This window comes from Paroedura picta, chromosome 14 (assembly GCF_049243985.1).
Source record: "Paroedura picta isolate Pp20150507F chromosome 14, Ppicta_v3.0, whole genome shotgun sequence".
NCBI classification, from domain to species: domain Eukaryota; kingdom Metazoa; phylum Chordata; class Lepidosauria; order Squamata; family Gekkonidae; genus Paroedura; species Paroedura picta.
The window spans coordinates 22,809,367-22,836,938 of record NC_135382.1 but is presented as its reverse complement, the minus strand read 5'-3'; the positions used below and the strand labels follow the sequence as shown (position 1 = coordinate 22,836,938).

General features: G+C 50.8%; 3 protein-coding genes across 3 annotated transcripts in view; 1 reads left to right on the top strand and 2 right to left on the bottom strand.

The window, feature by feature from the left end:
* ZNRF1 (zinc and ring finger 1) overlaps window positions 1–2,516 on the top strand; it is a 30,781-nt gene extending 28,265 nt beyond the window's left edge. Inside the window, exons 4-5 of the mRNA XM_077309787.1 lie at window positions 58–146; window positions 1,354–2,516. Coding sequence (XP_077165902.1) covers window positions 58–115 — 58 coding nt within the window. The 3' untranslated portion in view covers window positions 116–146; window positions 1,354–2,516. The remainder of the gene's footprint in view (window positions 1–57; window positions 147–1,353) is intronic.
* A 2,094-nt stretch (window positions 2,517–4,610) lies between these two features.
* Window positions 4,611–17,382, bottom strand: LDHD (lactate dehydrogenase D). Its single transcript, XM_077309785.1, has 11 exons — window positions 17,216–17,382; window positions 15,312–15,424; window positions 14,566–14,707; window positions 13,828–13,969; window positions 12,393–12,552; window positions 12,083–12,282; window positions 10,286–10,414; window positions 10,048–10,175; window positions 8,617–8,707; window positions 7,775–7,886; window positions 4,611–5,159 (listed from the first exon to the last, which is right to left on the bottom strand). The coding sequence occupies exons 1-11, from the start codon at window positions 17,276–17,278 to the stop codon at window positions 4,994–4,996; spliced, it is 1,446 nt and encodes a 481-aa protein (XP_077165900.1). The 5' UTR covers window positions 17,279–17,382; the 3' UTR covers window positions 4,611–4,993.
* Window positions 17,383–18,760: 1,378 nt separating this feature from the next.
* Window positions 18,761–26,643, bottom strand: LOC143823510 (chymotrypsinogen 2-like). The gene is made up of 7 exons (XM_077309890.1): window positions 26,584–26,643; window positions 26,053–26,156; window positions 25,129–25,208; window positions 23,377–23,455; window positions 21,629–21,809; window positions 20,151–20,284; window positions 18,761–18,970 (listed from the first exon to the last, which is right to left on the bottom strand). Exons 1-7 carry the CDS (start codon window positions 26,633–26,635, stop codon window positions 18,809–18,811), a joined length of 792 nt encoding a protein of 263 aa, XP_077166005.1. The 5' UTR covers window positions 26,636–26,643; the 3' UTR covers window positions 18,761–18,808.
* Window positions 26,644–27,572: the final 929 nt, after the last annotated feature.

The window sequence follows — 27,572 nt, the reverse complement described above, 5'->3', positions numbered from 1 at the left end:
GACCACGGTGCCATGTAGCGATGGATCCTTACCTGACGCCCACCTCCTCTTTTGCAGCTGTATAGATTCCTGGTTTGAAGTGAACAGATCATGCCCGGAGCACCCTTCAGATTGACCCTAGCAACGCTTGCAGATCTTCTCCCCAGGTGAGCCATTTATAGGGTTCAGTCTTGTAAGCCGTCTTATACAGCAGGGGTGGCCATGCTGGCAGGGGCTCGTGGGAATTGTAGTCCCTGGACATCCCGAGATCCACAATTCGGCCACCCCTGTTGTGCGGCAAACAGGCAAGTGGTGTTGTTTTTGCAAGGAAATAGGCCTCTGTTTACGGGCATTGATGTTGGCACTGCCTACCTCAATGCACGCCCATCTACACATGCTGGCAGGTGATGAAAAAACTGTGTTGGTGGGTCTACATCATGGTGCTCACCGGCACTTTTATTGGTGCCCGCCAAGTGTTTTTAAGAAGTGGGCGGGGCCAGATGACACTCTTGTCCAATAGGCCTTCCGATTTGCCTCTATGTATTGGCTTGGATTTGTAAGGTATAATAATAGTTTCAGGGGCACAGGCCTCCACAACGTTGGCTACCTCTCTTTCCCAGTTTATTTTTTAATTACTCCTCTTCTCCCCTGCACTTGAGCCCCTGTGCTTAGTTGGCACCGCCTCCTGGAGCAGCCATTTTATGGTTGCATCCGCCAGATATTGCCCACGGGCTCATATTAGTTGGAGACTCCTAATGCAGACAGGAAAGTCTGGGCCTTGGATCTTTCCTGGTGGTCCCCTGGGGGATGTGCAAAGGGGGGGGGGAGAGACCCCAGGTTATTGACTTAACCTGAAAAGGTATCACCTTTCCCGCCTCTAATTGGAAGTTATAACCTCATGTCATTGTATTGTTCCTCACACAGAGCTGGGAACTCCCCTGTGTCTAAATTTCTCCGGCAGTAAAAATATAAAAAGGGTTTTCTCTCCTTGTGATTCATTGGGGATGGGCAAAAGAATCCTAATTTGGCTATTTGGCCATCAGTCTCACCCCCACTGGCTTCATTTCCCCTGTTCTCTTGATGGGCATTTCTTCCTCCTCTTCCCTGCATCCCATGAGGTTTTGAGCAGAGAGAGAGAGTTGAAGTTTTCAGGTTGTTGTTGTTGTTTTAATGGTAACTGACTGTGTTAATTTATTTAAAAAGAAAACCTGAAAACCACTCCAGTGGGGTGTGGGGATGGGAAGAACAGTCGCTGTGGGAGACGGAAGCTGGGGAAATGCCAGGAAACTATAGCATACAGGTGCTTTTTATGTCTGCGGAACCTCCCCTGTCTGTGTGCCTGCTGCTGACACAGTGATCTCTTCTTCTTGGCAGGTAATCCCCTCCATTTGCCCCTTCCTCTCCACCCCCTCCTCCAAAGCCGCTCTGGAACCCTGCGGGACGACAGTGTTGGGGGGGGGGGGCTTGTGTTACTTCTCAACTTTAAAAGGGCAGACAAGACCCCAAGGAGAAGCTGCTACCTTTGCAGAGCCACATACTAGTGGCTTTTAACCGGGGCAGGGCAGGAGAAGGCCCCCCCACGTCCAGGATCCTGCGGACCCCCCCTCCCCAGAGGCACCGTGATGTTTGGTCCAGATCCGGCTGCCAGCCAAGCAGAGCACGAGAGAGGGTCACCACCGTTTTGAGAAGGAACTTTTGTCCTCCTGCTACGTGCGGGTCACACTTTTTGCACTGAAAAGGTGAAATTGTTTTTTTCTTCTTCTTCTTTTTCCTTGGAACCCAGAAGTGAGACCACCCACCCACCCACTTCACCCCCCCCCCGGTCCCACCCACACCCTGAGGAGGAAAGGGCATTTTCCTGTCTTGTTTTTTGAAGGCGTTGTAGGTTTGTCTTTCAAGTGTTTACAAAAAAAAAACAGCCATTTCGTGTCAACTGATGTGTGTTCCTGGTGATGTTTACAAGACTGCATCCTCTCGGCCTCCCTGCCGGAGCCATTCGGCATCTGAGCAGCTGAATCTCTTCCTCCTGCCCCCCCCCCTTTGCCTTTTCCTGGGGACGCTACACCTCATTGCCAAAAGTCCCCTGGGGTTCCCTCCCCCCCTTAGCAAGTCTCAGTTGGAACTTTCCACTCCAGGGCAGTTACGAGGACACCCGGAAGGGCTCTGGCCATTCACCAGTGTCTTGCGAAGATGCCTGAACCTCTCTCTCTCCGCCCTGTGTGGAAAATGAACCCGAATTGTGAAGTGGCACAGAGACATACACGTCCCCCCCCCCCCATCCCAACCCCCCCTCCCCCCCGATCCACGTTTGAGCACGAAGTGGAGAATGTCTCAGCCATGGGAAAAGCCCCTGCCGGCAGCCCTCCTCCAGCAGGGAAAAGGTATCTGTATTTATATAGTTAAAAAAGACAAAACTTGCAAAAATTACAAAAAAAACAAACAAACTTTAAAGCTTGGGAAGGGAAGCTTCCCCTATTAGTCAAGGTGTTTTGATATGGTATTAAATAATGTTCAATAAAATAGTCACTGTTATTTTATTTTGGTTGTCATCTTGGTTGTCCAGGGCGTTGGGGAAAGAACGGGCAGAACATGTCCCGCATGATGTTTTCTTTTCTAGGGTTCACACCTGGATGTGCCCCCTTCAGACTGAGCAAGGCTGCAAGGAGGCTGCTTTGGAATGGGAAGGTTTTAAACGGCTCCAGTCAAACAGTGTGTCATCAGAAAGGGCCGCTTGTGTGTCAGTCACTCTTACACCCCCCCCAAAAAAAAGGGGGTTCTGCAGTACTGAGGGGGAGGAAGAAGAGTATGCTCTTATGCCCCACTTTTCACTACCCAAAGAAGTCCCAAGCGGCTTACGATTGCTTTCCCTTCCTCTCCCCACAACAGACATCTTGTGAGATCAGTGGGGCTCGGAGCTCTGTGAGAACAGCTGTAACAGGACTGTGACTGGCCCCAGATCACCCAGATGGCTGCATGTAGAGGAGTGGGGAATCAAACCCAGCTCTCCAGATTAGAGGCTGCTGCTTTTAACTGCTCCACCCCACTGGCCCTCTGGGAGAATTCTAGGACCATGGCAGTGATGTGGACAGGACACAGACAGGTGGGGATAATGGAACTGCTAAGCCACTAACCCGTGCTGTGCTTCCCTTCTCTCCCCCGATGCCCTGAATCATGGGCTAGGCTGGAGCCTGACTCCAGCTTCTCTCTTGTGATCGTGAGGGGGAGAAACCAATCCAATGCAAGCCCAGGAAATTGTGTCTTCTCCCATAGAAGGCGCGTCCTCCTTAAAAACGAAGGAATCGCTTAGCGTCTTTCTGAACACTGCCTGCGTGATCTGGGTTTGGGACATGCATGCTTTTAAGAGGCACATTGAGGGGATGGCTTAGAATGGCTGCTCCTCCCGCTTCAGGGTTTCCTAACCCAGAAGCCTGTTTTGTTTTTAAAGGAAGTCACTCTTATCGTTCAGAAAAATACTGTAAGGTTTGCTTTGCTAAGGTTGCTCAACTAAGGAGGGACCTTATAGGCCAGTCCCATCTTTGCACAAAAGTGCAGTGTAGGGAGGAGCCATGTGTCAGGATCAAAGCCTTTGCTTGGCGTGTGGAAGGTCCCAGTCAAAAGGATTTGACATCAGGTGGTGTGAAAGACCTCCACCCCAAGCCCTGGAGAGCCACTGCGTCCCTCTAACCTTTGCCCACCTTCATGATCGAAGGCTACCCACATCAGTGGGGGTTAGCTTTTGCGATGGCATAATGCAAAGGCTGGAGGCGTGAAGACGGACACACCACCACTGGATGGGGGGGGGGAGCACGATCTGCACGGTGGCGAGGTTTGCGAGCTAGGCATAGCCCATAACCCAGGCGTTCCAGCATTTCCATGCGCTAGCTCCTCACAAAGAGGGAGAGCCCCTTCCGCACTTAGAAAGGCTCGATGAAAGCTTTCGTGGGAAGAGTGAAATCAAGAGCCACTTGAGTGGCAAGCACTTCTGATCAAGATTTCCCACTCTTCTTACTACCGTACGTGAAGCAGATGCGTTTCTTTGGCTTTCCCGGCCACCGCGAGGCAGCTTTTAAGGACCTGCCAGGCACAAAGGGGAAGAGGCAGAATTGTCGTGTGTGGAGAGAGGGGGCTTAGACCTCACCCCTCCTGCCCCAGTTCCTTGACACGGAGGGGCAGGCAGCTGTTTGCTTTGCAGCTCATTAGTCCACGCTCAGTCCACCACATGAAAGAGAGCACACACTGGAAAGCCTGTGTGGCATCGTGGTTAGAATCACTATGGACTAGTTTCTGGAAGGCCCAGGCCTGCATCTCTGCTTGTGCCCCTGGGAGCTCCCCGGGTGACTTTGGGCCAGGCACAACTCAGTCTATCCCACCTCACAGGGTTGTGAGGATTGAAATGGAGGAGGAGGATGGAAGCTCTTTTGGGTCCCCTTCATGGAGGAAGGCAGGTTATGGAATAAATGTCAGGTTAGGAGAACGGGACGTGGGAAAGACCTAAGCTTCTTTTCTCCACCCAATCAGGGTCCTCTCCTGGGGGAACAATGTAATCTGTCGTTAGGTTTTTTGAGCCGTAAATGCTTTGCCAAGATTCCACCCCTGTGCATTCATGAGAGAGAGAGAGAGAAACATGAATGTTTCAGGCAATTTTCAGGCCCCCACCTCTTTATTTGAATTCCGGATTCCGGTACAGATGTTAAGATGGAGGACTGTCAGCTGACTCTTGGCCATTCAGTCCTCAGCCAAAAGTTAATTTAAGGGTAAAAATTTAGGAGGGGAACTGGTAGGTGTTCGCAGCTGGGACAACTGGCGGTAAAGACCTGGAGTCCTCTTCCTTTAAGAGTTACATTGACCACAGTTTCTTGGGAGAAGGCAAAAGTAAGGAAGCCAAAACGGTTTAATTTTGCAGTGCTGGCACCACGCAAGGCAGGAAGCCAGCAGATTTGTCCTTGGGAAAAGGAGCGCATGTCTTGAAAGGTGCGTATTTTTCCTATCGAGGCAGCCAGTGTTGTCAGAGGCGTCACAAGACCTTCCCAGGGTTCATGAGGTTCTTCGGGTCTAGCGTGGCCTTGATCTGCCGCATGGTCGAGAGGGCCAGATCGCCAACCTCCTCCCGCAGCAGCTGCCGCTTGCCCAAGCCCACACCATGCTCCCCTGTACAGGTGCCGTCCATGGCCAATGCACGCCTAGGGGAGAAGAGAAACAAAACGTCAGAGCCTTGCTGCTTCACAGCAAGGGTCTAAAACAGGGGTAGTCAAACTGCGGCCCTCCAGATGTCCATGGACGACAGTTCCCATGAGCCCCTGCCAGCGAATGCTGGCAGGGGCTCATGGGAAATGTAGTCCATGGATATCTGGAGGGCTGCAGTTTGACTACCCCTGGTCTAAAAACAAAATGGAAGAGCCCAGTGGTAAAAGGGTAAAAGCCCTACTGATATAGAGCAAGGGTCCCAGGAAAGACCAACAAGGGAATCAGAGGAAGCGCCTGGGAAGACAGGCGAAAAGGCAAAATCCCACCAATATTGGATCAACACGTACGCCCAGCATCCGCAGTCAGGCGCACAGCAAGTACACTGGCCCCGTACAGGGAAATTTGGGTTAGATATTTTTGAAACGCCGTTCCTCCTAATCTTCTAAATTGTCTCAAGCCCGCAAGTGCCGTAAGGTCATTCTAAATCGCCCAACTTCAGAATTTGAAAATTCTGGAGTCATGGCCTGAGGAGAACAAGGCTGCTAGGAAGACAGGCTCCTATTCCCACCCAGTCATCGAGGACCGGGGCTGTGGCTCAGTGGTGAAGCACCAGGTTGGTATGCCAAATGGTTCAATCCTTCAGCATCTCCAGCTCAAAGGTTCAAGTGGTCGGCGATGGGAAAGACCACTCTCTGGAGCAGCCTTTTTCAAACTTTTGCCCATAGAGAAGCCCCTGAAATAATTGTTTCGGGCTTTGAGGAGCCCCAGAGGTAGTGTCAGCTGGCCACGCCTCCCTGCCATGTGAGCACAGGCTCCGCCCCCTCCCAAGCGCAGAAATAACAAAGGAACCCATGCTCAGGAGAGGGGGCAGCAGAAGCGGCTGGTTTCCCAGCTTGTGGGCAAGTCTGTTAAGGCAGGAGGGGAAAGGCCACAGGCCTTGGGAAACCCTGCCCTGGAGAGCTGCTGCCAGTAGACAGGACCGACCTGGATGAACCAGCAGTGTGACTCGGGATAAGACAGTTTTGTTTCTCTATGTGGTGTGGCTGCAGCAACGCCAACGTCTCACTGTCATCAAACCCTTAGGATAAGGTACACCCCTGCAGACTATAATAGTTTTGAAAATTGAAGCAAGTGATGCTAAAGGTGATGTGGAGGTGAAAAGTGCCATCAAGTTACAGCTTGCATGGACCTCATCGGGTTTTCAAGGCGAGAGACATTCAGAGAGACGTCTGCCTCAGCACAGCGACCCTGGATTTCCTTGTGGCCGGCCCTGCTTACCTTCCGATATCAGGCCAGCCTAGGCCGTATTAAACCTTTTCTTTCAATGTGTGCAGAGAGCAGTCGGATTCAGAGAGGGCACCTTCCTACGTGAACACAGACGTCATTTCTTTCCTGAATCTATCTGGGGACGTTTATACCACCCCTTTTCCTGGAAGCTCAGGGTGGCCTAAATGGGTCTTGGCTCTCCTGCTATCCTCGAAACAAGCTTGTGTCTGTGTGTGTGTGACTGGCCCCAGATCCCCCAGAAACCGTCAGGTGGAGGCAGGGGGGCAGAGGAACTTTGAACTGGATTTCCTCGCAAGGAGCTCCTTGGGGTACGACTCCGTTCTGGCTCTCCAGGCAACAGGAGAAGGCTGCTGAACGGCTCTGCTGAAGTCGTCTCCTTTGACCCTGCCTTGCCAAGGTCAGCAATGAGTCTCTTGCCCGTGTTGTCGAATCTCCATGCCCTGGCTGAAATCCCTTTCACAAGCTGCACCCCAGCAGGCAAGGATTCACTCCACGGTGAACGCCCACGCATTCACGCTAGAAATGAAGCCTCCGCACAGATTTAGCAGGGGCGGTGGGTTGCCACTTTTCCTCCATCAGCAGCCATTTTTCGGGCATTCGTTCCCTGCAGTGTCATGGGAGGTTTTCCTGTTTTCTGTTTTGAACAGTCACTGCTATAGTAATCTAGCAATTCTTGACTTTTTCTAAAGCCCTCTAGCGGTGGTGTGGGGAAACGGCTGAAGGGCGACCGTGCCAACAACGGTGAGACCTTCAAAAATCCAAAAGTTTCCGTTCAGATGGGAACGCTCTTGGAAAACAGCACAGTAAAGTTGGAGGGACAGCAGGCCAGGGTCAGAAAAACCTGCTGAGTGGAAAATCAGAGGATGACAGTGTGTGGCTACTCTAAGGAAACAAAGGTGGGGAGAAACCTCCACATGGAAACTGCCTTGGTGAACTCCAGACCATCAACAACCCCCTCCTCCAGAAACCCCTTCCTGCACCATAGGTAAGGTGACCAGATTGTCCCACTTTTGGAGGGACATCTGGGGGAACCTGGCAAATTGTACTTATGTTGAAATTAAAAAATATATATTACAATACTATTTTTGCGTTCTATGCGTTGTATGAAATTTTTTGTTGCTCCATGTAGACCAAATTTTTAATCAAGGTCAATGGTGTCCTGCTTTACCAATGTTAAAATTTGGTCACCTTAACCATAAGTGACCTTGATAGCAGGAAGCTGGGAGCCCTTCCTCCTTTGGAAGCAAGGATCCTTCCAGTTTACCTTCCCCAGGCAAGTGGGGAGAGCCTACCCCCGCCCTGTGGGGAGAAGTCATGCCCCCACCTGGCTAGCCGCGTAGCAAATTCCTCCACTCTCCCACTTTCATCTGGATCTTCGGGATCAAAAATCAGGAGGCAGTGGAAGTTGCCGTCTCCGACGTGGCCGACGATCGGGCCTAGAGGCACAAGGCAGTAAAGAACTTATTCTTTCATAAACCTTAGTGATTGCTTGTAAATGGAACAGAGGACGAACTTCTACACCGTATGAATCCCTTCCTCCCACTTGGGGCACGATGAGCACCTAAAAAGACTGATATTATGCAAATATTGTAGTCTCGTGCTTGTTACCGCTCCCTTCTTCCCAGAAGGTCAGAGAAGCATGCCCAGAAAGCCACAACCCTCAAGGCATTTGCATTAGAGCCCCCTCTCGACATGGACAGCCTGAAACATCCCCCCCCTTTTTTTAAATCTGGCTTTGAACGCTGACACAGAAATTCACTGGTGTGCATGCACTCAGCCTCCTAAGAAAGGACTGGCTGTTTTTTGTTTTGTTTTTTTCTATCCCAGCCTTCCCACCAGAGGTACTTCTGAGAAACACAGTTTGTTTTCCAAGGAAAGAGGAGAGTGAGAGAAATGCACGTAAGATGATGGTCAAAGAATGGAACAAAAAGCGACTGGGGATCCTGGTCATCGGGCTCGCGCTTTGGAACCAGCAGGGCTCCCCTCCCCTGTCTCTGCCTCCTGATAAATCACAAGGTGAAACTTGAGCATTGTTGGATGGGAGGATAAACAGCCCAACTTCCCATGTCGTCTTTCCAATCTCTCAAGGAACAAGGGCGACATGGCAGTGAACTTCTCTCCACACACACACACACACACACCCTGCCACCAACCAGGACTGCCCACCTGTGAGTCTGGAGGCCAGAAGATCTCGCTTGGTCTCCACCAGAATAGCAGGGAGGCGAGAGATGGGAACGCACACATCAGTGGAATAACCCTAACGGAGTAAGAGGAAAGGGGGAGGGGAGCATAAACATCCTCAGCCTGCCACAGCTTGAGATCACCCTATTTTTTTGCCTATCCAAATAGGGAGGAAAGAATCATTGGGGGGGGGGGGTTGTTTTTAAAATTAGTCTCTTCCAGCATTCACTAGCCCTTTCAAGAGGACATTCCTCACCCCACCACCCAAAAAAAGACCTCTCTCTCCACCAACTCTCAGTACCAAGGCTAAACGATTCATCAACCTACCTGCCACTTAGTAATCTACAAAACCCAGTCAAATATGTGTAGCAAGGGCAAGAAGCCACACACGACCCCACATCCCACCCACAAGGTTGCCTTATGCAGAGTCCGACCCCAGATGTACCGAGAAGAAGAAGAGTTGGTTCTTCTTTGCCACTTTTCTCTACCTGAAGGAGTCTCAAAGCAGCTTATAATTGCCTTCCCTTTCCTCTCCCCACAACAGATATCCTAGGAGGTGAGGCTGAGAGAGCTCTGGTATTACTGCTAGGTCAGAACAGCTTTATCAGCACCGTGGCGAGCCCAAGGTCACCCAGCTGGCTGCATGTGGGGGAGTGGGGAATCCAACCCGGCTCACCAGATCAGAAGTCTGCACTCCTAACCACTACACCAAACTGACTCTCTGTGGAGTCAGTCCTGTTTGCTGTGGAGGGCAGCAGTTTTCCCTTTCACGTCATCTGCTATTGGGGCCCATTTAGCTGGAGAGACCAGGAACTGAACCTGGGACCTTCTGCACCCAAAGCAGATGTTATTGCTGCAATGCCGTCTTGCCAGGAGGGCGGTCTAAAAATCTAATAAAGAAAGAAAAATAAATAAAATCTAGGGGCCCTGCACAGTACGGAGAGCCCTAGCACTGTAGTAAAGGAGCCAAGCTGTATAATCAGAGAAGTTTGAAGGGGGCGAGGAGAAAGCCTACAAGTCATGTATGATCGCTTGCCCTCAATAAACAAGCATTTTACTAAGCATCTTGCAAGCACTACGGCAAAAGAGAAGGTGCGCTTCAATGTGGGTGCCTTTCAAGATGGGCTTACATCCGTCCCAGCTCAACTCCTCAGGTGCATGGAAGAAGTCGTAGCTCAGTGAAAGAGCCTCTCCTTGCAATGCAAAGATCCCTGCTCTAATCCACCCCCCCCCCATCTCCACTTAAAAGGATCAGCTTGTAAGTGACCTCAGAGGCCTCCAGCTGAGAGATTTGCTCTCAGTCTGCGTTGATAACCCAGATCTTGATGGAGCAACGGTCTGATTCGGCACGAGGCAGATTCACATCTGTATCCTGCATGGGGAGTGCCCCTCCAGACCTCCCCCTCTCTCTCTCACCTTCTTGCCTGGGCGAAGGGCCAGGGCGGCATACCAGGCGTTGTGTCGGGCATTCCACAGCTGGTTCCGGGCTTCCTGCTCCCGGGCCCACAAAAACTCTGACCCGCCGTTCAGCTGGGCGATCTCTCCTGGAGAGGAAGCCTCACATCAGTGCCGCATTTCCGTGCAGTTGCTTCCTCCCACACTCCTGTGTTCCCTGCCTAGTTGGGGGCCTGCGCCCTTCCTCCACAGGGCTTACCTGTCGCCTGCACTTGCTCTTCCACGCTCTGCTCGCTGCCGTGAAACTCCAAGAAGAGGGTGGGCAATTCCGGGTAGCTGAGGCCGCTGTAGCGGTTGCAGGCAACCATCATGACTTCGTCTAGGAATTCTGGAGCAGTGGGAACAGGGAGAGGGGCTGTGACTCAGCACACGGGTCTCGGCAGAACGTGGAGCAAAAAGGCAGCAAAACGTTTTATTGCGTTCCACCGCCTAGTCTGTAAAATACCAGAAGCGGGTTTTTGAATCTGAACTTTTCTGCTGTTTTTGGCACTTTCCTCTTTCCCACAATGCTAATTTTCTGACAAATGCCCCCCCCCCCAGCTACCTGCCCCATTGGGCATATTAAGACCTATATATTTATCCAACATATATTCATCCAACTGCAGTTTCATGGGGCTGTTCAGGCCAGGAAAATAGTGCAGGGAGACAATTATGCTTCATGCTGTTCTTTCCCTTCATGTTGTACTGATCTCAGGATGCAGGCCTGCAAACATCAGCTAATGCTGTTACCACCATGAACAGACCTCACAGCATCTCTTCCAAATCTGCTCTCGCAGTGCTTAAAAATGTGCATTTTATTTGTTTATTTGCACTCTGCCTTTCTCCCCTAAGTGGCTTCCATCATTCTCCCCTCTTCTATTTTATCCCCACAACAACCTTGTGAGGTGGGTTAAGATGAGAGTGTGTGACAGGCCCAAGGTCTCCAAGGGAGCTTCCATGGCAGAATTGGGGATTTGAACCCTGGTCTCCCAGACACTAGTCCAATTCTGTTAACAACCACACCATGTTGATAGGAGTAGTGCTATAGAAGCACCCCCAGAGTGCCTGTACACCGTCCTCCCCCTTTGAGGCTTTTTCTACCCAAGTGACCTCCTGCTTTGCTTCCTTCTATCCCTCAGAAATTAGAATGTTGATGAACATTCCGTCACAACAGCAGCTCAACCAATAGCAATTCGCTTTTAGCCTGTACAGATAAGATAGCTAAGCCCTGAAAGAAGTTTCCTTCTACAAAGGGGGCTTTTTGCAAAAGGGATTTTCTGGTCTTGCACACCATGTAAGACTCTGGTCTTCAACCAATGGGTTGGGACGCTCAATCAGATTGTGGAGCTTTCCCTCCTGGATCACAAAGGGATATATATATATATATATATTTTGCGGGGGGGTATTTTGGGAACGGCCTTCTTGTATTCATGGACAGACAGCATGCACGAAGAGGAAACAAGCTAGAAGAGCAGTCGGTTTAGAGACACCCTCCTCTCTTTTGCATTCTCTCTCTTCTCCACTCACCATAAAGTCGAGCCCAGCCCAGTAGAGTGGCCAACCTCCAGGCTGGGGATCTGCTATTACAGCTGATCTCCAGGTGACAGGGATCAGTTCACCTGGAAAAATGGCCACTTTGGAAGTTGGACTCTGGCATCATACCACCCCAAACCCCACCCTCCTCAGGCTCCACCCCCAAAATCCCCAGGAATTTCCCAACCTGGAGCTGGCAACCCTGTCCTTGCAGTATCGAGTTCCCTACCTCTCACCAGCAGGAAGGTTATAAACTTGGATTCCCCAGAGCAGTGGCCTAGAAATTTTCTTCCTGACTTCTCTGGCTCCCCCTCTTCCTGTCACATGACTATAGCATCCTCTGTTGTGAGACAGACTGGCAAAAGAGGCATCGCAGACAGAAGAGGCATCCCAGGTTTCTTGGCTTGCTGAGCATGCAATCTGCCACGATCTTTCTCCACCACGCCCCACCTGCTCTGCCCACCTAGACAGCCCCTGGTCTTACCAATGCGAGCGATGGGGATCCCAGCTTGCAGAACCTGCACAGTGCTGTCCACGGCAGCTTGCACGCTGGGAAAGGCACAGGTGGCCGCCACTGTGGCCTCGGGGATGCCATGGAGGCGTAGGGTGGCCTGGGTGATCAGACCCAAGGTCCCCTCCGAGCCTACAAAGAGGCCTGTGAGTTGGTAACCAGCTGCACTCTTCCTGGAAGGGAGAAGTGAATTTCAGAGAACTAGAATGCCTTTCCTCAGTGACGGGCAAAATAATATTCATGCTGTGTGACGTAGCTTCCAGAAGGCAGCTGGGGAACATACCTCGGCCTCCGGTTCTGCCCAGCCGTGTGGAGCACCCTCCCGTCAGGAAGCACCACCTGCAAGTTCAGCACGTTGTGGCGCATGGTACCATAGCGAACGGCGTTGGTGCCGGATGCACCAGTGGCTGCCATGCCGCAGAGAGAGGCGTCAGCCCCAGGGTCTGGAGAAGGAGAAGCAACTCACTGAGACAGCAACAAAAGCCCCCACCCCCCAGTCCTTCCACACAGCCAACTGAGTGGCAGAAATCTCTCTGGTCCGGCCAGCAGCATCTAGAACTGAGCCAGAAAACTCCACAAAGCTCAGGCCTCACAGGGAAGATCACAAGGACATAACAAATGCCCTCCTGGACAAGACCAGGAGGTCCATTTAGCTCACTCACTGGCCGCCAACCAGGTACTAACAAACGGCATAGAAACCGAGTCCTGCCCTTATGTTCCCTCCTTGCCACTGGTATTTGGAGGTCTCCGAATATGGAGGTTCCCCATAGTGACAACCTACAGGTAGCAACCAAGCCTAGGCCAGAGTATGACACTTTTCAAAAGGGTGCTAGAAATGGATCACACGAGACCAGATGTTAGACCCATCAGCATGACCCATCCTTTATTCTTGGCGCCCCAACTCAGGCGTGCTGACCAGGTGGGTCGGCATACTCCGTACATAAGTTGGGACCATCTTATGGTGACCCCAGCACAAGCGCTTTCAAGGCACAGGAGACACAACAGCGGATTGCCGTGGCCTTCCTCTGCAGCGTCTTCGTTGGAGGTCTCTCGCCCAAGCACTGACCCTGCTTAGCTTTCAAGATCAGACAGGATCAGGCTGCACCTCCTCTCTTCCCTCCTCGGGTACAGTGCAAACTGTAAACCCAGCACAGGCTGCTAAGAATGGGGGTGGCCGGCCCTGGAGATCTTGCCTACAATCTATGGGTCCTGCAGCACTTTTCTTAAGGAAAGCAGAACAAATGGCCCAGTTACTTTCCACCCTCTAAAGTTGCCATTTTCTCTGGGGAACTGAACCGTCTCACCTGCTGGCAACCCTAGTGCCCAATCTGCCACGGGAGATTTCTGGGCAGCCTTTGCCCAGTCACTCTAGCAGTTTAACTAAATGTGCAGGGCTGTTGTGAGGATAAAATGGAGACCAGTGTTGTAAAAAGCTTCAGGTCCCCACCAGGGATCAAAACTGAGGTATAAGTACCTAAATGAAGAACTGTGCCATCTGCATTGGGGACAGGTAAAGCAAGATGCAGCTGCTCCAAATTGGTCCTTGATGCACAGCTGTCCTGTTTCCAGGTTGCCATTTTGATTTTCACCCACCCTTTGATTCCAGACAAAACCAGAGCTGCAGTGTCTTGGCAGCCTGTACAGGAACCCCCCCCCCCTCTCCTGCCTTGCCCACAGAGCTGCATTCGGGCCACCACCCATCTCCAAGCCAGCCGTACCGACAGGAAACCAGAGGCCACTGTCTCGCAGAAAGTTGTTCAGGGTCTTCCGGGTCACCCCCGGCTCCACAGCAACAGTGAAGTCTTCCGTGTTCAGCGCAGAGATCTGGTCCATTCGGGTCAGGTTAAAGCACACACCGCCCTGTCCCACAGAAAGGGTAAAATGATTAGCCCAAAACAAAGTGGACAAGAGAGGAAGGTCTGATGCATGCAGGACTTTTTTTACCCAGAAGCCTCCCAATTACTCCCCCTGCCACTTCTGCACAGGAGCCCATTTTTGCATCTCCTGACTCAGCAGGACTCTCAAGAGGGCAGGCGGTAGTTAAAAGTGGAATTTTGCAAACTTTTTGCACCAAGGAGCCAAAATGCCAGCATCAGTCGTGTGTTCTCCTGTCAGCTTCTTGCAGGAGAGCAGTAGCTCCTTCTAGCACCAAAAGAAATAGGTGCTGGGGCTGAAGCCCATCAGGAAGCGTCACCATCAAACCTGGACTGTTTCCCCTCTAGGCCCAAAAGTGCAGGATCTGTTTGTGGTCCCTCACTGACGATAGCTACAGAGAATTTCTGGGTCTTGCCATATTCCCATGCCAAGATTGAGCACACTAAAACCGACTTGACACAGGCCTGGATTTGCTCGGGGCTTTTTCAATCTTCCTCCGTTCTAGCCCCTAGAAGGGACCCCCTTCCCTACTAGCCACTGGAGGCCAACCTTCTCTCCTTCTCACTGGCCAGCTGCCCTACCTGCACAGCACTCACGCCCCCCTCCAGGCCTGTGCCCGTGCCAAAGGGGATGATGGGGACTCCCCTGCTGTAGCAGGCCGTGGCTAGCAAGCTGGCCTGTTCCACGTTCTGCGGCCACACCACGGCATCCGGCGGGCGGCACCTAAGACACGGGGGGAGAGGCAGAGCAAGATACAATTGTCTTAGGAGCAAGGGAGATGACTGACTAGGGAGGGGGAGAGCATCCAGGGCAGGATTACACACGGGGAGGAACACATACAAAGCAGGGATGTGTGCATTTAACATTAAAGGTGCATGCAGGTGGGTGACCTGAACTTACACTCCTTTCCTGCCTGACCTCCCACATTTCTCACTGCATGCTTCTCCCATCACAGCTCCTCGAGGGAGCCAGCAGGGTGCCTGTGAGTCCAACAAGTGTTTTTAGAAAGCCTGACTGGCCATTGGCGATCTTGTTGGCTGTGCATATTTCTAAAAATATTGCAGGGGCAGCTGCTCCCCCCACGTTGGTTTCATTCTCCTTCTCACTGCTCTTTCCCAGGGTATTTTTTAAAAATTATCCTCCTCTCTGCTTGGGCTTCTTCCATGGGTTGGTAGCTGTGCCTGCCACAGCAGTCATTTTGTGGCTGTGCTCATACATACACGCCGTCTGTCAGAATTCTAAAGCTACCCATAGGCTCAAAATGGCGGCTACCCTTTCTTCACGAAAACGGGGGAATGAAAGCCCCCAAAATTCCCACCCGAAGTACCTGTGCACGGACTCATCACGGCCATGTTGCTCACGGACCACTGTGGCCGTGGACACGTTGGTGCTCCCTACCACAGCTCTCAGGGCGTCAAGGAAATCCTCCGTGAGCCAGTCCTGCAGGATAAGGTAAAAGGTGGATGAGAGAATATTATGGAGAGCAGGGCTTGCAAAAGAACACCTGGGACTGTGCACAGGGCAAGCTGATCTTTGCGCAAAAGTATCATATAATCTGTGTTTTTATTGGGTGCTCCTGTAAATACTTGCCACCCTCTGGCACAAGGCTCCCCAGGAATTGGGTCTCACAACTAATTTGCATAGGAACAATACATGCCTCCAACATAAAACTGAGAGCAGACAATACCTAAAAATGATAGTATATATTTTGGTGTTCGTTGAATTCTTTGACATGCCTATGGCCCCAGAGTCCATGCGAATGACCTGTATGTTGCTGCTTGGCTATGAGCATTCCTATTTTCCTAAACTGAACCCCGGAGGGCTCCCAGCTCTCTGAAACATGAGATGCCCACCCTGCCAAGCCCAGGGGCAAAACAAGTGTTTTGCCTTGGTGGATGTTTTGCATGCATACTCTGTAGTTCAAATTGGCAGCATTGCCAAGCTAAAGGATGCTAGACAGATAGTTCAGTGGATCAACTGATCTGCAGCAGGCATATTCGTTTCAGTTTGGTGTAGAGGTCAAGAGCGGCTGCCTTTGATCTGCAGAACCAGGTTTGATTCTCCTTCCCATGCGGCCAGCTGGGTGGCCTTGGGCCAATCACAGTTCTCTCAGAGCTCTCTCTGCCCCACCTATCTCTCAGGGTATCTCTTGTGAGGAGAGGAAGGGTAGGAAATTGTGAGCCACTTTAAGAGTCCTTCAGGGAGTAAAAAGTGGGATACAAAAACAGCTCTTCTTCTTCTTCAATGAAAGTAATCTATTAGATCGGACCAAGGGACCCAAACATGCCCCCCCACCACCACCTGTTTATTCCAAGTCCTCGTGTAAACCAACCCAGCAGTCCTCATTTAGGAAATAAAGGCTAAATTCTGTCTAAAAATGTCCAAAGTCAGCCTTCAGAAGGTGGCTAACTTCTGTTCCTCCATAATTTTCTTTGGATCTATGTTAAGGCATCCCCTTCCAAACTGGCAGCAAGGAGGTGCAGTTTACACCATTCTCTTCAACTTTACCTTCACAGCACCTCTGCGAGGTAGGCTAGGCCGAAAGTGATTGTCCCAAGATTACTCAGTGGGGTTTCGAATCTGGCTCTCCCAGATCCCCATCCAAGGCTGTAACACTACACTGCTTGGGCAGAGCCCCCACCATCCTGAACATGGCAAAGGATCTTGGAAATCCCTTTTTGCCCCAAAAAGTGTCTCTACTTCCAGTGGCCAGTTCTGTGGTCAATCACTGCTGCCAGGAGCTTTGTACAAAACCATGCTCTGCAGGATCACACCAAAACTTCCAGTTCAGGCTACGGTTGCCAGCTCTAGTTTGGAAAATACGTTCGAGGAGGGGAACCAAGAGTGGGCGGGATTTGGGGCGGGGAGGGACGCCAGTGGAGCATAATGCTATGAAGCCCACCCTCCAAAGCAGCCATTTCCTCCGGGGGAACTGAGCTCTTCAGTCTGGAGAAGAGCTGTAATTCCGGGGGATCTCCAGCTTCCACCGGGAGGCTGGCATGCCTATTCCAGCCTCCTGCCACAGGGGCCTAAGTATGCTGCCCAGACGACCCCCTGGTTCGCCCCACTGCAACGCCTCCCAGCCTCAGGTACCCTGCGCCTGAACAGGGAGGCTTGGCTAGAAGGGCGACTCCTGGATTCTGCTGCAAGGGGCTCGGCCGACGCACGATGCGCCCCCGGGCAGTTCCTCCCGCCTCGCCCCGCCTCGCCTGCGTCTCCCGCCGCCTCTACCTTCGCGGCTCCTTGCGAGTAAGGCCTGGCGGCTAAGCCCAGCGTCCTCCGCAGCAGAGCCATGGCCGCCCGCAGGCAAAGGGCACGGGGACGGCGGCTCTCCGGGGAAGGAGGGAGGCGGAGCCGCCCCGTCGCTTAAGGTGGACCGACTCGGAGGAAAGCGCCGGTGCCTGGCGAGAAGCGAAGCGCGCGTGCGTACTTCCCGGATCAAGCCCCTCCCCGCCCGCCAGCCGCGCTCTGTGCATGCCTAGCGGCACGCTCTCCCCCTTCAAACCCCAAGCAAGCGGGCCGAGCGTCCCCTGGGAGCGTTTCTCGTTCTGGCGTGGCACGGAAGAAGAAAGCCAGGCTCTTCCCCCAGGTGCAGAGCTCTGCGTGCTCCGCGGGAGGCCCCCGTCCCGTTGCAAGGGACCCATTGGGGTGCAGAAGTCCGCCCACTGTTGCCCCGCATCTGGTTTGAGCTGGACTAGAACCTTAACTTCTACGCCCTGCTTGCCAAACTGACAGCTAAACGTGCACATTATGGAAAACCTTCCCTTCCCAGCCAAAGGCCATTAGACTATCACAGGGGTAGTCAAACTGCGGCCCTCCAGATGTCCATGGACTGCAATTCCCATGAGCCCCCTGCCAGGGGGCTCATGGGAATTGTAGTCCATGGACATCTGGAGGGCCGCAGTTTGACTACCCCTGGACTATCATGACACCCAGCCAAGGTAATGTTGCACTTCATGAGTTTACTCCAGACCTCCCACTCCAGTGACCTCATATGCTAACCATCCTATCAGTCACTGGGCTGGCCCGGGAATTTCCAACACTATATCAGCTCCTGCACACCCCCAACAGTGTGTGTGTGTTGTGTTGTGTTGTGTTGATCCCCCCACACTCGGCATTCTTTCCACCCTGAGGTCAACCACGTGGCTTTGCTACTTGGATCCAAGGCAGGTGCGGTATTTCCCTGACCTTTCCCCCCTGTAGAATGTAGTTTATGTATGTTTTTGTTTGTGTGTTTTGAATGTACCCCAGTATTTCCCCAATTAAATCCCCTTGAGTGTAAACTTAATTGTCATCTTCATTTAGGAAGGGTTTCTCCCAAGGAATGGACTCCGTAAAAATTGGTAGAAAAGACCTTGCGTTACCCAGCTGTTTGCTATATTCATGATTCTCCACGATTCCCTTTGAGGGATCCAGTTTGGGTTAACGAGAGGGCCGCATTGGGGGCCAGTTGCACAAGCAATTCTCTTGGGATGTGCTCAGGACTTGACTCTGTGCTTTTGCCATATTTCACTTGCACGTAGGTAAGCAAAACAAACTGTGCAAAGACCAGGTTTGCAGGCTTGCACTACTGTCACCCTCCAGCAAACCAATATTGTGGTCCTATATATGTTTACTCAGCAGTAAGTCTTATTAAATTCATTAGGAGCTACTTCCAAGTAAATGTACAAGATTAGATTATAAACTCAGTTGCACAAATCCAGCAGCATGATCTTGTGTGTGTGTGCATGTGCGTGCTTTTGGAGTCCAAAAAGTACCACAGAGAAAGGATGTCCGATCCAGATTTTATTTTTCCAGATTTTATCGTTCCACAGTCCAAGCGAGCTAATTGTTTGCAAGTATCTCGTCAATCCAGGCCCGGAGCTCGGTGACCCGGGCGTAGACACCAGGGCTAGACGTTGAGCAGGTGCTGCTGCCCCAGGAGACGATCCCTGCCAAGGTCCAGGCACCGTTCTTCTGGCACACCAAGGGCCCACCAGAGTCTCCCTGCAAAGAGGAAGCACCACAGAGCATCACGGGAGGTCCGGTGAGAAGGCCCTTGCCTCACATACATGCAGCCACACACTATAGAACACGGGTAGTCAAACTGCGGCCCTCCAGATGTCCATGGACTACAATTCCCAGGAGCCCCTGCCAGCAACTGCTGGCAGGGGCTCATGGGAATTGTAGTCCATGGACATCTGGAGGGCCGCAGTTTGACTACCCCTGCTGTAGAAGGACTTAATAAGTGACGCTGGAATCTCCTTTTAACCTTAGAGCCAGATAATAACACTATGTGTGTTGCTTGCCCTCCTTCCCTTAGACTTCAGGATTTCCTTTGCAAGGAAATGGCTCTCAGAAATGAAGCACAAGTCTACCAAAGCCTAGTGGCAAGAATGGTCATTGGAAATCCAGGCCCTGGCTGAGTTGAAAAGGTTCACAGGGACCTACAAGATGGCACTTTAACGCCAGGTCTGTATCTGAGACCAGGGTCATCTGGTCACCTTGGCTGCCCCCTCTTCTTGTTTTTAGATCCTCCAATCTGATTAACCTGGCAGAGGGCATCTGGTACAACTGGGGAGGGGTATTGCTTTTATCTGCATGTATTTTTATTGTAAACAGCTCTGAGCCTGCTTTGAAGGAAGGAAAGAAGGAAGCAAGGACAGACTTAGGGAGTAAGACGAACAAAAGAATACACATGGACCTGTGAAACACAGCTACACTGGTACAGCTACTCTGTCCAGCAGCAGCTTTCTAAGGTCTCCGGTTGAAGTCTTGCATGTCACCTTCCACCTGGTCCATTCAAGTGGAGGTGCTGGAGATTGAACCTGGGACTTTCTGTATGCCAAATAAATGCTCCCCCACAGAGCCATGGCCCTTTAAGGAGCAGCTGGCCTGTCCCTTGGTTGGCCAGGGTCATGGTTGCCTGCTCTGATGGGCAGGTTACAGTCCTTCGCCCTGCCTTATCCTTTTAACTGGAGATGCCGAGGACCGAACCAGGGAATCTTCGGCATGCAAAGCAGATGTTGGGCCACAGCCACAGCTCCACGCCAAACCAGAGATGGGTGGAAGCAAGGAGGAGGCCAGCTCAGAGCCAGGCAAGAGTTGTTATGCTGATGAGTGTCCACAGAGGAAGGTGGAGAACTATGGAGAGGGCACATCCTGAGCATGCCAGGTGGCGACTTACCCTGCAAGAGGAAGCTCCTGCAGCGCCTGCACAGACCATCACATCAGCAATGCGGTTGCCCCAGTATTTCTTGCACTGCTCATTGGTCAGCAGGGGAAGGGCCACTTGCTGTAGCTTCTCCGGGGTGTTCTTGTCTGCAAAAGACGCGATAGCAAATACGGTTCCCAAGGACAGGTCTTGCGTTCGAAAGCTGTGGCATGCCAGATGAAATATAATACAGCTTTCTAATATTACATTTCATTCACTGGCATGATTTCCATAAGGAACAGAGCAATTTTATAACCTTTGGCAGAGTTCAAAAACTAAACCTGGTCAGCCATGGTTAGTCCTTGGGTGGAAGAAATCCTAGGTTGCTATGCAGAGGAAGGCAATAGCCTCTGCTCCTCTTTTGCCTTCACAGCCCCAAGAGGCGTCCTCCATAGGTCAGCTGTGACTTGATGGCACAATTATGGTTATTAACTGTCATTGCTCTTCCCCGAGAATTGTGGCTTGCTAGTGAGAATGTCACAGTTTCTCTGCAAGAGAACTCTAGCTTCTAAAACTACCATTTCTAAGATTGAGAGAGAGAGAGAGACTATCAGACCTTTTTGTAGATATGTCCTTAGTGAACCCGTAAAGCATTACAGGCCTTTCCAAAATTACCTGTCACCTCTTTCATCATTAGGCAATACCTCATGCCGGCCTTAGCCTGGAAGATGATGGCCAGAAAGAAAAGGAATATTTTTGAACACCACTTTATACTACCCAAAGCTGTCTCAAAGCAGCTCACAATCGCCTTCCCTTCCTCTCCCCACAGTAAACACCCCGTGAGGAAGGTGAGACTGAGAGAGCTCTGAGAGAACTGTGACTGGCCCCCGGTCACCCAGCTGGCTGTATGCGGAGGAGGTTGGGGAATCAAACCCAATTCTCCAGATTAAAGGTCACCACTTTTCACCAATACAGGGCTGGCCAAACTGAGCCTCTCCAGATGTCTACGGATTACAATTATCATGAGCCCCTGCCAGCACATGCTAGCAGAGGCTCATGGCAATTGTAGTCCATAGGCATCTGGAGAGCCACAGTTTGCTCACCCCTTCACTACGCCAGGCTGGACCACCTAGAGACATCCCCAAAGGATAATCCATCTATTTCTGAAGACAGTTTTGCAGAGCCAGGAGGTGTCCTGAGTACAAAGACCTAAAGTCCATCAGAAGTGGAGACCTCATAGTGACCATAACCCATCTGATTCCTGAAGGAATATAGTAGTGTGAGTTTGAAAAGACCAGCTGAGCGAGACCTGGATTCAAGCCCCCCTGTAGTTCCCTCTGTCAATTTCCAAAGGGCAGGGGTAGTCAAACTGCGGCCCTCCAGATGTCCATGGACTACAATTCCCATGAGCCCCTGCCAGCGAACGCTGGCAGGGGCTCATGGGAATTGTAGTCCATGGACATCTGGAGGGCCGCAGTTTGACTACCCCTGCCAAAGAGGGATAGTGTTACCGTTGTAGCGCATGAGGCCCCATCCAGTCGTGACGCACGACAGGCCCCCAGGGAAGTCGTCCGTGGCTTCTGGGAGACACACGGGGGACACACGATCCGTTAGCCTGGCTGGAGTGTCGAGCTTCAGGAGAGTGATGTCATTTTTGATGGTGAAGATGTTAAACTTGGGGTTCTTGAAGACCTGCCAGAGAAGGCAATTTTGTTCGAGTCGACCAGTCTCAGCAAGACGACCAATCGCATCTATGAACACAGAAAGCCAGCTTATGTCGAATCCGGCCACTGGTTCATCTCCTGTTAAATGGAGATCAAACTGGAATGATTCTGCTTGCAGGTAAGCTGCCCTCTGAGACCCTTTCCACACTAGGAATCTAGCCCGGTGCAGCGCTCATCCAATCACGGGGCTAATTTCTACTTCTGGATGACGTCAGCACTGTTCCGGGGCAGTTCTAGGCCTGGAGCGACTCAGGTCCTTATTTGCCCCGTGGCAAGGGAAGATGGAGCTGCAATTGTCGTAGAGGTCTCTCAGTCCCTCCTACCTCACAGGGTGTCTGGTACAAGGTAGTTGCCTCAAGATCCCACCCCGAAGGCAGTTTGATTTTCTACATGTCTGAGAAATCTATGCTTAATTCTGGATTAAATTAGGAAGGGTTACTACATTCTGGCTAATAGCTAACCTCCCACACTATCCTAGTTTGAGAACATCATAAAGCAGATCCTTAACTTTACCAGGGTATTCTGATTCTGTGAAGGTTCAAGGGGGTGGCAGGTTACAGTGGATGAGCGATTGGGATGTGAGTGTCCTGCATAGTGCAGGGGGTTGGACTAGATGACCCAGGAGGTCCCTTCCAACTCTATGAGTCTATGATTCTATCTCTTTAGGGATCACACCAGTCATTTCAGACAGACACCCCACCAAAACACACCTTTTGTTGCTCTGACCATCCTAACCCTGCCCCTTCTCCGTCCCCTTTTAAAGTTTCTTTTTAAAACCCAAGATCTCTGTGTTGAACAGCATGAACATTCTGTTCATTTTGCAGTAGCTTGCACAGATGCCTTTGCAACGCACGCGAACACATTTTCTCTGCCAGCCTTTGCATATGCCTGCAAATTTAGCAATGGAGAAAAGAGGCATGTGGCTGATCTGATGTAAAGTTGGCATGGTGGCGTTGTGTTTTTTTTTTTTTTAACCAAGTAAACCATCAATTTGCCACTAAAATAACAAGGACAGTCCGGTTATTTTTGGAACGAGGAAGCACAGATGTACTGAAACTAGAACGCAAGTTCAACGCTCCAGGAGAGTATGGCAGAAGACCAGGAAGAGAAAGATGTAGGTGGGGGACAGGAGGAGAGGTTCACAGCCAGCCAGGCAGGCAGGACTATGCACAATTGTTGCAACTGACAGTCATGCCCAGCCTCCTAGGGTTGCCAGCTCTGGGTTGGGAAATACCTTGAGATGTTGGGGGTGGAGCTGGGGGAATACAGGCTTTGAGAGGGGAGGGACTTCAGTGCCATAGAAATGAGTCCACTTTCCAGAGGAGTCATTTCTCCCCAGGAGAACTGATCTCTGTAACCAATTGTAATTGTGGGAGATCTCCAGCCGCCATCTTGGGATTGGCAACCATAGGTGGAAAGTTTGCGGCAAGCTCTGTGAAGACGAGGACTGGGCAGCGTTTGAGCTTGGAAGACCTAGAATGTTTGTACCCTAAAAGAGTACCCCCCCACACTGGAGATAGGAAGTCCTGTATTACCTTGGCAATCTTTAGCACCTGAATTTCCGCTGAAGGAGAGCCTTGGTCAAATTCTCCCAACACCACTTGGTGAGTTGTCCTGCAATGGGAGAGGGAAGAAGGGTAGGTGAGTTAATTCCGTGCCTGAGAATGCTGATGGTCCTTCGCTCCCTGCAGCAGCGTAATTCTTCCTGCAGCTGCATTAGGGGGGGTCAGTGCTGTTATTCTCACGTTGCCCGAGGGCTGGGTCAGGAGACAGTGGCTCTAATACCGCAAGCCACCTTGAACCATGAAGTGAGGCGAGGCCTACATGTTTTAATCAGAACAAATGATAAATCGGAATATCGCCTAATGGGACACACGGAAGTAGCAACGGACAGACTTGCTTGCTGTGTTTGTCTTCATTTTATTTTGCTTGTGGTGACACCCCAAACGATCATTTCTGCGAAACGGCCTTCATCCGTTGCGGTCACCATAAAAGAAGACTTAGTAGGAATCGATAAGCACTAAAGAGTCCATTCAATTTTCATTAGTTGTAAGTCAATGAACTTTTAAAGATATTCTAAGAGCATACTTGTTCTCTCTCAAGGCTGCACTGCGTTCCAATTAAAGGTTACATCAGCTGCTGTTGCCACAAGCAAAATAAAACGAAGAAAAAGACAGCAAGCGCGTTTTTTTTTCTTTGCATCTTAAGATTGTCGTGTTTCGGACACAGTTTCTCTCGATTGTGGCGGTAACTTTCCACTGTGTCTCCTACACTGTTGTTGTAACAGACAGAAGTGGTGCCAATTCACCTGAGTATAATGATGCAATGGAGATTAAAAAAAAAATAAAAATAAAACAGAGACTGTAGCAAGCCGTTTGGTGACTGACAGCTGGAACTATGCTTTCCAACACATGCCAAAGCGCACAGCATTGAGGGGTGAGAACATGGCAACATGGTAGTAGAAAGACTATCCATCCAGCACAGAGACTGCACATCTAGTCTGCAAGACCCCACTCCTGACAACTGCAATAAATCTGCTCTCAGCCAAAGCATGAAGAGGGATGGCAGATTGGTGGCGACCACATCTGGAAGCCATCCTACCATCACTGCAAAGACAAGTAAAGGGGATTGTGCTACCTTTTGAGTAGTGTGGAGATGCTCTGAGGTATGCAGTCTTGGGCTATATTGACAGAGGTATCACATCAAAATCACAAGATGTCATTGTCCCACTGTCTACTGCATTGTTCAGACCACACCTGGAGTTCTGGAGTGCAGTTCTGGAGGCCTCACTTCAAAAAGGACGTGGACAAAACAGAGAGGGTGCAGAGGGGAGCAACGAACTTGATCTGAGGCCTGGGGACCAAGGCCTATGAGGAAAGTTGGAGGGACTTGGGAATGTCCAGCCTGGAAAAGAGGAGGCTGGGAGAGGACATGTTCCCTCTCTTTAAGTATTTGAGAGGTTGTCACTTAGAGGAGGGCGCAATCAGAAGAGTTCATCTGCCTAAGGAGGTGGTGAGTTCCCCTCACTGGCAGTCTTCAAGCACTGGCTGGACAGATGCTTCTCATAGATGTTTTAGGCTGATCCTGCATTGAACAGAGGTTGGACTCGATGGCCTGTGTGCACCTTCCAACTCTATGATTCTGTGATTATAGATTGCAACCTTCTTACTCCAGAATTTCCCACACATGAGGTTGGGGCTGAGGCATAACTTCTCCAGAATCTTGAGACTCCGCACCTCTGGAACAAATCCCTTGTCCCACTCTTTGAATGAAAACAACTTTCCTACCTGACATTACAGTGGGCAGCAGTGACCACCCAGTCCTCTCTGATCAGAGAACCTCCGCAAAAATGGAAGCCAGTGCTGTCCTGGAAGGAGGAGGAGAGCAAGTGAGTACCAGGAAAGGATCCTGTGAATGTTGAGGGCAGTTATCCTTTTTGCCAGTTGTCCGGTGCACAAGCTGTGCAGCAAATGTGGTCCATTGAGGCCTAAGTCTGAGGTCAGGATGAACAAAGGAATGACAATGGGCCCTCTTCCACCTTCCCCATCTCATGTCCCTGCCCCCCAGCTATGCCAGCTTACACACACACACGCACACACACACTGTAGGAATTACTGCCACCATAATACTAAAACAGAATAGCCAGCGAAGCCATGGTGGTAACAGAACTATGATCTGTTAGATTTTAAAACGTTGCATTTTTAAAGAATGTGAATGTGTGCTGTAAGCCACCTTGAGCCTGCTGGCAGGGAGGGGCAGTCTATAAATTAAAGCATAAATAAGTAAAATTAGGTTGACTGTTTGTGCTTCTGTATGATTGGTCTCCCATCGGGGCACTGACAGAGCTGGCCAGGGCTTAGCTTCTAAGATCTGACAAGATTGGGCTAGCCTGTGTGCATTGGTTAATGCCCTCTCAATGCACTTTAAAAGTCGATTTTCTTGTTCTGCACAGGGAAACCCAGCTGCAAATGTACATTGAAAGTGCATTATCCAGCATGTGCAGAATGAACAGGTCGGGCCGTCTCAACGGCCCACTAAAAAAAACTGGTTTCCTGCTCACAACGGGTGAGGGTGATGTGAACCGCACTGAATGGCACTCTCTACAACTGAGCCCACAGTCTACCGGTTCTGCTAGATACCCGTGAGCCTCACGATCATCAGCCCCGTCTCCTTCTCCGTGCTCTTCCACTCTAACGGTGCTGGACTCTTACCTGCAGAGAAACCTGCCAGGGCCAGGATCCAGGCACTGCATCCTCTCCATTGACGATTCGTGAATATCCACTGAGCACAGGTTGGATGGCAGGAACGCCACAACCTGAGGAGGAAGCAAGGGCAAGGGATTAACCCTGGAAGGATCCCCTGGCCTGAATGAGGGGGAATTTCGGGTTGGGCTTCATGCGAACCTTGTTGCATTTGGGATTAGCCACAAAACCTGTTTCTAACACAGGCTTAGCTCTCATAGCAAAGACAAGGATAGTTAAGTGCAGCATCCATTTCTACCAATATTGGGATGGAGACCAACAGGACCCAAGCAGGACACAGACTTGGCTTATATAGCTTGAAGAGGCCATTCCCCACAGATACCATTCCTCAAGGGAGTTTGCTTGTTCCTTCTTCAGCTATGTCAAAAGGGTCCAATCTCTCCCATCTGGCAGGTCTTTTAGCAGCTCATGGGGGCAAAGCTGCCTCTTTGTCCACTTATAATTCTTGCCTCACCCTCAACAGGCCTTCCTGGCACTTACCTTGGACAGCGCCAAGGAGAGCCAGGCAGGACAGGAACCAGATGGTGGCCATCTTGTTATCTCAATGAGTCAAGAATGAAGCAAGAGTGAGAAGCCCTTATATATGTGGCTGGCAAAGGGTGGAAAAATGAATCTGTTTCTTCCCCCACCTCTTATCTAAGGACCTTGACGATAAGCAAAAAATAGCGTGTAGCCCAGGTGGCCTGTCACAAGGACAGTCTTACCCCCCTTGTTGTCGCAGCTGGGTAGGATTGGAGCCAGGGCTGGCCTGACCACTGGGCAACAAGGTTAAGTGGGGCCATCAAAGTGATTGTCTTTAACAAGGCCACACAATGAATATGGTCTCACAACTATTTATCGTACGATTAGAGGTAAGTGTTACTATATCAGATGCAATATTATGTCTCTGCTATGGGACATAAGACATTCCTCAATATAACAAAAGGCAGAAGTCCTTAAGATATGTGCAGTCATTCCATGCAATAGGATATTTTTCTCCATCAAAACAATAAAAGTCCTTGAGGCACGCTCAATTATCCCATATAACAGGATCTTATTCTCCAACAGGCAACCGGTTTATACTTTTCTCAAGCAGCCTTCTTCAAGGAGTGTATGGCCATGATCTGAAAATCATATTTGTCACATAACTTAGACAAACATGGGTGATCCCCTGGGGTTTGAATTGAGAAATACCTGGAGATTTTGAGGGTGGAGGCTGAGAGCAGTGGGGTTTGGGGAGAGGAGGGACCTGAGCAGGATATAATGCCATAGAGCAGGGGTAGTCAACCTGTGGTCCTCCAGAGGTCCATGGACTACAATTCCCATGAGCCCCTGCCAGCATTTGCTGGCAGGAGCTCATGGGAATTGTAGTCCTTGGACATCTGGAGAACCACAGGTTGACTAGCCCTGCCATAGAGTCCACCCTTCCAGGCAGCCATTTTCTTCAGGGGAACTGATCATGCTTGTCTGGAGATAGCAGCAGGTCTCCA